A 10,100-nucleotide genomic window follows, 5' to 3' on the forward strand; every position below is an offset into this window, starting at 1 on the left:
CGTGTTTATTTATAAAGCAACACTTGTGTGAGTAGAATTTGCATCGTTGCTTAGTAGGTAATATTCCCCCCCTTTTACCCCTTTATGACAAGTAGTTACTAGGACGTAGAATACCTACCTCTCCAACATTTCCCATTTCCAATCGAACTAGTCATGAAATACAGATTCCCTCATTTAACAGTGGGTTCGACACTGCTCTCGTATTTGGCTGTTGCTCACGTTATACTTGAGACTCCCAAACCCTTTCGTTTCGTTCAATATGGTCCGACTAATCCAATTTCGCCGACAGGCTCAGATTTTCCTTGTAAGATACCAGCTGGCAGAACATTAGAACTCGACGGCGTGCCGACTGTTATGGCCATTGGGGATGAACAGACAGCCACGTTCTCTGGGAATGCAGTTCACGGAGCCGGGTCTTGCCAGTTCAGCTTAAAGGGGCCTGTCAGTAACGGTTCTTGGGCAGATTATCCCTTGAAGGACTCCGGTTGGAAAGTCATTCATTCAATTGAAGGTGGGTGTCCAGCACGCAATGTAAAAGGTAACATTGATGGCCCAAATCGAAACAAATATCCCTTCAAGATACCAGAAGGAATCGATCCAGGAGACTATATATTCTCATGGACTGTAAGTAACCCATTCCTCTTTGCTCTTTCTGTTCCCTACCTAGATACACTGGGTATGCCCCAAACCCCTTTTAGATCCTATGATCTGTCTAACTCATAGGACGCTACATAATACCATTTCGATTTCAAATGTCATCAAACTATAAACTATAAGTAATGCTAACTTGAATATAAAGTGGCTAGCTCGAATCGGCGGAGAACCGGAATACTACCAAAATTGCGCCCCGGTAACTGTCACTCCCCCCAAGATCAAACGAAAGACCAAGCCAGATCGCCGAGCGTTGCTTGCCAGGAAGACGGAGTTTCCCGAGCTCTTTATGGCCAACATGGGGGAAGTCTCAGGGGGGTGCACGACCGAAGATGCTTTGAAAGCACAGCTCGCGATCGCATTCCCCGATCCCGGTCTTTCAGTCGACCACCCAGAAGGCACCGCGAACTTGTTCAAGCAACAGTGCGATGGGAACCCCCGAGCAAGAAAAGGGCAAGGTGAGAATTTTGAGGCTAATCCGACCTCCACGCTAACCTACGGATCGTCGCTCACCTTATCTTCCTCTTCTACCTCCGTCATTTCAGCTCCCTCGGCACCCTCGTCGTCGTCAGCTGGGATGATGTCGACTCCCACATCTGATCTACCAGTACCTTCTACCTCGGCTTCTGAAACATGTGTTGAGGGCCACCTTACGTGTCTTAACGACGGCGCCCATTTCGCGATATGTACTGGTGGACAGTTGACGTCTCCACAGCCTGTGCCGGCCGGATTCAACTGCAAGGTTGGATCCGGTGTTGGCCTTGACACTTTCCCGGTGTAACATTGTTTCTCTTATTCACGGGATACTGGTTTGGGGTTGCCCCAGAATTTTCTTTCAACGTAACTCTATGTTAACATCGAGTGAATATACTAGGATTATCAAGTACCTATTACTAAACTTGATGGCGGTGGTAACCCTCAATGTATGTTGGTTTCTCCGCGATGTCGTATACCTAGGTAGGTACGGATTCCTTATTTCTTTTGAGTAGTATGATTGTGACTTTAGGTCTGAGATAGTTTCATGTGGAATTTGAGTGGAGTATCGTGAATCTAATCTGTGAGCCCGTTCAATATCCCGCGCCCATCTCTGAGAATATCCCACACTCAAGGAGGTTTAGGCGAAGAAGCCTCTTCATGTTCTTAGAGCCCTCAGAACTAGATTAATTACCCTATTCAGATCCTCGATTCACGCTATCGGGATCAGACCACCTGAGACAATTTAGACTGATGTAGTAGACCGGAAATAGTTGAATAGGGCATGCGGTATATTGACATACCAACTCACTGGTAGACGAGAAAGGAAATAGAGGGACGTTTGAAAGAAGTGCAAGCAGTATCTCCGCCAGGGGATGTTTAAACCCTGGTCCAATGCCTGCCTCCTAGTATCGTACGCATTAAAGAATAATATCAACATAGTGTGTTAACTATAGGCTACGTCACTATAGTAAACACAAAACTAGCCTCTTGCAGACCTGACTAGAAGATTTCAGCTTTCGGTCTGGGGAATTCGTAACGTGTGACCTCGACGCCTGTCAGATGTAAACGCAGGGCGGAAGCCAAGGTCAGACGCGGGAGCTAGGGGCTACTAGCAAGCATCAAAGTGCTGACATAGTGGGCTTTAGTATCGATTTTAAAATACCATAACTACCGTATTGTAAGCACTAATTTCATCTACTGAATACGCGTTATTTACTATTAGGTGTGTAGGTATTCGATGTTATGCATCGATACATGTGCACAAGTCTTATTATTCCTAAAAGAAACTTCGTAGAATCGATCGGATTATCGCATGTAGAGCGCTAAGGCATCTGTATACGGTCCGGGGAGATAGATCGGCATTCTACCTTGGAGTTTCTTTTCATTTGGCAATTGACATGCTTGGAAAACGCTCGCTCGGGACCGCTTGGGCTCTGGCAGTCTAGTATTCTGGTCAATGATCACCCGTAACCGTGTCCCCGAACTCACTAGCAAGCCCCCATTTTCCTACCCACGGGCCGACGGGGCTAGAACTTTGTAGACCTCACCATAGACCCACAACGGACTCGAAGAGAAGCAGGGCTACTAAAGAAAACTACTCCATTGGTGGATAGTGCCGAACGCGAATGAACGAACGGATTGGCCTCTTAACTGGCGCCGATCGTTATGATGAGGTGGTTCCAAGGTTCTGATTTACGACCAGGTTCTTCGGACACCCACAAACACGGTAACATGAACAGATGAGGTTGATACAGCGGAATGAGGCATGCACATTGCTTACAGAGTGCAAAGAATAATCGACGATGCCATCGGTTTGAGACCGGGAGTTATCCGAAAGTTGAAACTCGCTCGGATCATTATATGGTCCATACCCTCCTTTCCGTATTGGACGAAAAAATGATTGATCACAACCCCCAACCCCACGGTGGTGTTAGTGGCCAGCGCAAAAATCTCTAGCACGCTGTAAGTAGGACCTAAGAATGGGGGTGATCACCGCACTATGGACGCCGTAACACCATAACTACAGCAGTTAAAAAGCGTGTGGAAGATGGTGAAACTCCGCTCACTCTTTCTCTCTCCGCCATCAAACATCTTGTTGATTGCCGACCGAAGATATCGATACCTAAGGTTGAAAGCCGCGCCAAGCGAGTCATTAAGAAGACATTAGAACTATTGCGTACGCAAGCGCCGCATTCGAATTCTACTAAGAAGCAACTCTCCCGCGCTATCGCCATCACTCACATGGAGCCGATAGGGCTAATGACCTAGCTGGTTAGCGTACGACCATCACAAGATGCTGTTTCTACACTACAGAGTATTTACACAACACTACCTACATAGTATGTAGCTCTTACCAGCTAGACTACCTAGTACCTGCTGTATCTAGATAGGTCTTAACACTGAGCAGACTGGCTCGGCCACTAAATTTACGTAAAATATGAAAGATCTGCTTCTAAAACTATTGACTGCTTGATAGGCTTTGCTGAAGCTACAGCGTACCTACGGATGTTCTCTGAATGTAAGACTTCAAATGTAAGGCGAGAAGATCTAAGCGGGAATCGGACATATCCTGGAATTATGTCACCCATTATGGCGACTGGACGATACAAAGTGATAATTTCCGGGGATACTTTCATATCTTTGGTTTTACCTGTTCCGGTACCGTGCTTGTACGTCAATGGTTCATGTGGGATGCGCATAAGATGCTTCGGTATAGGTATAGCTCAGGGGGGAAAGGGGAGCGACCCACGTGATAATTATACAGGAATCGACAGGGGATGAGGGGGCTCCTTTTTCATATTTCATATTGGTGAGCCAACCATATGAACTTTGCCAACTTCATAGCACTTCATAGCTCTCCCACATTTTACACACCTTTCCCACCTTAACCACTAACCTAACTTGCTACATCCCACTTCCAGACATCTCAGTCTTAACATCCATACTCTCGATAATCTTCCCCAATTAATAAGGATACATACCTAACGCTACGCCATGCTCGAGGACGGATCCGTGCAAGACGTGGTCCTGGTGACGCAGTTACCATCGGATTCATGGTTCGAAGGGTTCGCTTTGCGCCCCAATGGCAAGATCCTCACTTCCCGACTCGACCTACCGGAACTATACACATTTAATGCGGAGGACCCGGATACGACGCCGGAGTTAATATACAATTTCGAAGAGCACGCCAATGGCCTAATCAACGTATGCCCGTTACCGGGCGGTCACGATACCTACCTCGTCCTATCAGCAATCGTCGACCTAGTTCAAATAACATTCGAGGATTTTGTCGTATGGCGCGTGCAACTTAGTGAAGACGATAGCAGCCCGCCGGAAGTAACGAAAATATGCGACATTCAAAATACCGGCTTTTCAATCGGCCTCATTCCCGTCACAGAACGTATATTTCTAGTACCGGATTCGTTTAAGAATTGTATCTGGCGCTTAGATATAGAGACGGCCGAGGTGTCGTTATTTATCGCCGACGAGACTATGAAGGCTCCTCCCGGCGAGGGCAATTTCTTCGGCCTCAACCGAATGCGCGTCACAAAGGAATACCTATGGTTTACGAATACAAGTGCCGGTATGCTATGTCGCATACCAATTGAATCCGACGCGACAGAGGGTATTCGCATGACAGGTGGCGTACAGATAGTAGCGGAAGATGTTCCTCACTGCGACGGCTTGGCGCTGTCGAGAGATCAGACTTCCGTCTACACGGTCAGCTATATGGACGGTCACGTATGGAAGGTCAGCGTCGACCCCGACACAGGAAAGGGTACGACAACTGTTGTGATGCGAAGCTTGGCGTCCCCGACAGCGGTCGAGTTGCACTACATCGAAGACAAGCCAAAGCTGTATATCGTATGCTGCGGAGAGATCGAGATGAACTGGTTCGTACAAGATAACCAAAATCCTTGGAGCGAGATCGCGAATATCAACTCGGCAGTGACTGTGACTGCGGTTACGGTGGAAGAAACGGTCGAGTAGGGGTAGGCTTGGGCATGGCGCATCTGGGAGGGAACCGGTGTTCAATTTGGTTTTGCATGCTAGCGCGCATCTACGATCTGTGTCATGACTACTATGTAGCCCTATATCTTACTTATACCCCTGAGGCATGTCATAACTGTACCTATACGCATATTACAAGATAGCATCTAATGAGCATCTAATGAAGATACCTAAAGAGAAAAAAAAATCTTCAAATTCAAATTCACGAGCTCCTAAATCGCAGAATGTGCCGACTAATGCTAATGCCAATGGTGCCATGCGGAAGACTAGAGAAGCAAGAAGAAAAAAAAAGATACACTGCAGCTATGGTCCCTGAATCTGCAGCCCCGGGAGTGAAGCCGAAGAAGGCCCTAGTCTCCTTACGTAGGGGAGAAGCTGCTAACGTTTCGGAATTCGGAGTGGAATCCGGTAGACAATCTAGCAGCTTAGTTGATCCTTCATATCGTACTAATCGTGCTAATTGTAGTTACCTGCCTAAGGTATGAATACTAGGTACTGTAGGTATGCGCGTATGGTGGACCATTAAGGCATGGCACCTCATACGGAGATCAGTGGTTTTTCGCGTCAGTGAGGGTGAGGCGTTGTTATGGACTATGTAAATCGTTAAACCCCTGACGCATTCTACCCTGTCTACCTGTCTGTTGCTTGTCCGGAATCGCTTCCCCGCCATGCAGGTCAATGTCGTTATGGACCATGACAGGATCCTGCCGCCGCTTGCACCTCTAATAATTTAAAAATTTTCCAGAATGAATTTCTTGGATCTCCCATATTTCTCCATATGTCAACGACAGCAACATCAATTACATAATATATTTTATTCTGACTAAGTCAGCAGCGCAACGCACTGGTCTTCCTTTCTACCGTACCAAGAACGGATTGATATCGGAAGTGGCACAGCCGGGACTCGACCCCCGGAATGGGTGTTCAGAATCATTCTCAAAGCGATCCATGTCGTGCCGAGTCATCGGTACGAGCAACCTAAAGGGAAAACACTAACATGGCTGGTTTAGACGAAATGCAACCCTCTCGGCCCTCGGGATTAAGGACTTCGAGAACGAATAGTGTACGTCCCGAGGTCGTAATAGGTGTCGAAAGAAGTCAGGCTCCGCGTTCCACTCACTAGAAAATTAGCCAGTTATGTTTCACTGAAGCCCTAGCAAATACCCTGCCGAAAGCCAGTGGGAAGCCCTACGTAAATTATAGTGCATGCGCTGTAACCAATGAAATTCAAGGGGATTCTGCACCACTCTGCTACTTCGGGACGTGCTGTACAAAGTGAGTAATGCTAACAGCTTAGTTTACTCACTAAAAAAGTTCGTCTACAGCGGAGTTAGCTAGCTTCCACGACAGCACGGATCGATCATACGTTGAAGCTCAAGCCAGTTTCTTACCATGGATCGTATACCAACGCCCAACGACAACAATCTGGGGTAAACATAACCCCGAATAGGTATGTATGTATGCAAACGCTTATGGGCTCACTGCTGTAGCTAGAAGTATACGAGTATACAGGACGGCATTGTGCGTTTGGTACCACTTTGTGTGACACCGTTACAGTCCCCGGTTACCGAGAAGAATATTATCTAGATCTAATCTAGCATCTGGGCACATATGCATGCGTGCGTACCTAGGTAACGTGCAGCTTGCGATCCTTGGCATAACCCCTTCCCTATGAGGTGCAATTTTCTTGAACAGGGCGACTGAAACACAGGTGCCAACTCTGGATCATTAAAATAGAAGTCTTGGAACCTGTCGCCAGAGAATGAACGATATAGCCCGGGTTCCTGGAAGTTATATTGGATACCTGCCGGGCTGCCTTTTGCCTAGCTGGTCACATAAAAGTTTTCAAAGCATACTATGTCTGAGTTAGCAGCATATCGGTTAGAGGGCATTTCAATAATAATACCTGTCTTGAGTCTTAACACCGTTTACACGAGAAGTCTCGTTTACATTCGGCCGAGAATTCCGGAATATATCTTCGTTAAAAATTTTGCGTATCAACCATCAAGCCTCCAATTTACACCGAAACTCTTCCTTTTCATTTCAGCCTGGCTTCACCAATAAAATTCGCAAATTTATATGAATTATCTTTTCATGTAGATACCTAGTTGCTTAATGTACAGCCTCTCTATTAAAATATTTTCGGTTTTCTTTGGTGAAACTGGTAAAGTGAATCTTTCAAATTTTCCATGTCAGAAATTACGATTTGTATGTGGGACCTGTAGGCTTCATCTTGCGATAATTTTTTCAATCTTGAGATATCCAAAAAGATTTCGTGCAAAGATTATACATTAGGTATTCATTTATATAACGAGATAAAGTAGGTATATAGTATTGCGCATCTTATTGATTGAAATATCGTATGCTAAAGAGACTAGGTACCTAGGTATTTTTGGTGTGGTTTTTCAGGTGGCTCGGATAAATTTGGCCCCTTACTGAGGTACTAAGTCTTAGTGGATAAGCGCTATATTCCAGGGAGTTCAACCCCTCAGGCACTGCAACTGCTTAACAGCCTCATGACTTTGTCGAGGAATTGCTCCGCAAAGTAATCATGACTTATATCGTCGTTTGGAAGCTCGCAGTCAAGTAAAGTTCTTACGGCACTTTGATACTTGTCTCCCATCCTCCACCCGAGATCAACGAGGACCTTTTCTAGCATAAAATCTCGCCAATTGTCTCGGCCTTTGGGTTTTTCTCTTAGGTCGGCTAATAAGCCCCAACGCCCAATCTCGCATAGAACGACTCCCAGACTATAAAGGTCTCTGCTCTTGGTAAAGCCACGATGGGCGTCGGGATGGTAATAATGTTCTATCTGCGGTTCTGCGAGGGGGGTGTATGCCAGTGAGGCTTCCCCCTGTGGACGAGAATACTGGAAGCCGCTGATAAATGGCTCGGTAATGTCGATTCGCCCATCGCTCTTTTGGAAGAAGAATATGCTACCGGTGTGAAATCCCTTATGTAACCACTTCGCAGCATGGAAACAGCTGAATGCGCATGCGAGTGTGTATGCAAGCTGAAAGCGATCCCCGAGCAACGGTACTGGGGCGTCTTTATTTCTTATCAACTCGCTGAGCCGGATCGGGGGGTATGTGTAGATGTCTCTTTCGTAATTAATATATACGTTGCTGTTGCTACTTGCAGATCCATTGGGAGGGATCCCAAATACGTATCCGATCCGCTTAGTTCGGTCGTCCGCATCGCATGTATCGTCGAAGACTCCGTAACAGGGGGGTAGTCGCAGAGCCAACTCGCTCACTTCCTCTAAGATGTATCCCAAAGAGTGAATGCGGTCAGAATACTGTTTGGCGTCGGGTCCGGTGCTGAAAGTGTTCCATTCGACCCGCACGGTAATCTTCTTTCCGTCGCATCGCTTCAGTCTGCCGATGCCTGTCGTAGGATTCAAAATCTCTATGTCATCTTTTGTAATGCGGGTTGCCGATCCCTTGAGGTCTGCGTTTGCCATCTGATGATGTAGCTTAGCTAACGCGGCAAGACCTAACTTTTTACCAGCGATGGGGTCAAGCTGACTGAGGTTCCTCAGATCGTTGTTATTGTTGATGGAAGGTAAGACACGTCCTGGAAGGCCATTTTCAAGTAGTTCCATTAGCCTTGGCTCAATGGTGATCTTATGCAAATACTCATTATGACGGTGAATTTGCTCGATCTTTTCTTTCAAATCATCTTTTGCATGGATGACCCATCTGAACTTCAATTTTTTTCTCATTTTATCGGGCTTCTTTGCGGTCTCGCCGACGTTGATGTTGTCGGGATCTAAATTCTTGTCGAGATCAATCGTGCCCGCTGGGGCTACGGAGGTGCCGGTATCATATCTCTTGACAAGAACATCAGCATCTTCACTGAGCTTTTTGATCCGTTCTAGAGTTTGGATGATAAGTTTTTTGATATCATTAGGCTTGTCGCGAAGTATACAAGTGGAGGGATCTTTGACTTTGCATAAATCTCCCCAGATCTGGAGTCGCGTCTTTTCAATGATCAAGTAAAGACCTAGGTCGCCGGCATTCGTTGTTTCCTCGTCAAAGAAAGATTTGATGAAGATTCCTGTCTCAACAGCTCCTTTGAAGGCTGCGGCGATACCTACGGCACTAAGAACTAGCCCAGCTACCTCAGCCATGACAATTGGAAGGACTTGGGGAAGGCAGCAAGTAGTGATGGTGATAGTGATGGTGGTGGTGGTGATGATGATAGGAGTATAAAGGGGCTTGAAAGAGCCCTGGGCGATGTGGTGATATCTACATGGGAGTTAAACTATTAGGTATTACTCGGAACGAGCTTCTCAATAGAGGCTTAATCGTGAGTCAACGTAATAAATTCGTCCTACCTATTCCCCTACAAAGCACCTACGTTCTATCAAACGCGAATTCGGTAAAAGGCAACGTCACAAATGTTGTACGCGGCGCCCAGGAATGCCGCTACCCAATGGATGCTACCTATATTTGGCGTATTATAAAACGTTTTCAGCTAGGCTGTAGTGGTTACATACAATTCATAGGGAACAAGTTAATGTTTACCTATTTTCCATCGCCACATTGAACAGCTACTTATAGAAGGTATATTACGACGGCGGGCTAAATCCCTTAAACCGCCAAAGCATCAAAACGTTTCCGCATTTTAAGTTTTTCTTACGTAATCAAATCAACGAATTAATTCATTTTATTAAAAAAAAATTTATTTTAACTTAAAAAGCAGTAGAAATTTAAGTATAAAGTTTTTAAAAAAAAAGGAATTATAATAATTTTTATCGTTTTAATTTTAATTAATATTTATTCGACGGGATAATATTATTATTTAACTTAAATTTTACTTTATTTTTTTTACCGCTCGAAATAAATAAATAATGTTTTTTTATAATTAAATTAATCGTTATTAACTTTAACGATATTATAATATTAATTTTATTTTTATATTAATTATTATTATAAACGTTTTATTTATTTTTATAA

At 45.2% G+C, this 10,100-nt stretch overlaps 4 protein-coding genes across 4 annotated transcripts; 3 read left to right on the forward strand and 1 right to left on the reverse strand.

The window, feature by feature from the left end:
- Positions 1-153: 153 nt before the first annotated feature.
- GGS22DRAFT_198103 (uncharacterized protein) lies at positions 154-1,861 on the forward strand (the record flags this gene model as incomplete). Its single annotated transcript, XM_047966089.1, has 2 exons — positions 154-624; positions 800-1,861. The coding sequence occupies 2 exons, from the start codon at positions 154-156 to the stop codon at positions 1,430-1,432; spliced, it is 1,104 nt and encodes a 367-aa protein (XP_047822146.1). The 3' UTR covers positions 1,433-1,861.
- Positions 1,862-3,963: 2,102 nt separating this feature from the next.
- Positions 3,964-5,304, forward strand: GGS22DRAFT_155569 (uncharacterized protein). The gene has a single exon (XM_047960233.1). It carries the CDS (start codon positions 4,123-4,125, stop codon positions 5,116-5,118), a length of 996 nt encoding a protein of 331 aa, XP_047822147.1. The 5' UTR covers positions 3,964-4,122; the 3' UTR covers positions 5,119-5,304.
- A 2,161-nt stretch (positions 5,305-7,465) lies between these two features.
- GGS22DRAFT_155570 (uncharacterized protein) lies at positions 7,466-8,645 on the reverse strand. Its single transcript, XM_047960234.1, has one exon. The coding sequence runs from the start codon at positions 8,600-8,602 to the stop codon at positions 7,628-7,630; it is 975 nt and encodes a 324-aa protein (XP_047822148.1). The 5' UTR covers positions 8,603-8,645; the 3' UTR covers positions 7,466-7,627.
- A 54-nt stretch (positions 8,646-8,699) lies between these two features.
- GGS22DRAFT_155572 (uncharacterized protein) lies at positions 8,700-9,179 on the forward strand (the record flags this gene model as incomplete). The annotated part of the gene is made up of 1 exon (XM_047960235.1): positions 8,700-9,179. A coding segment is annotated over exon 1 (294 nt), but the record flags the coding sequence as incomplete, so codon positions are not given.
- Positions 9,180-10,100: the final 921 nt, after the last annotated feature.

Source organism: Annulohypoxylon maeteangense (genome assembly GCF_022496945.1).
Source record: "Annulohypoxylon maeteangense strain CBS 123835 unplaced genomic scaffold GGS22scaffold_3, whole genome shotgun sequence".
NCBI lineage: Eukaryota > Fungi > Ascomycota > Sordariomycetes > Xylariales > Hypoxylaceae > Annulohypoxylon > Annulohypoxylon maeteangense.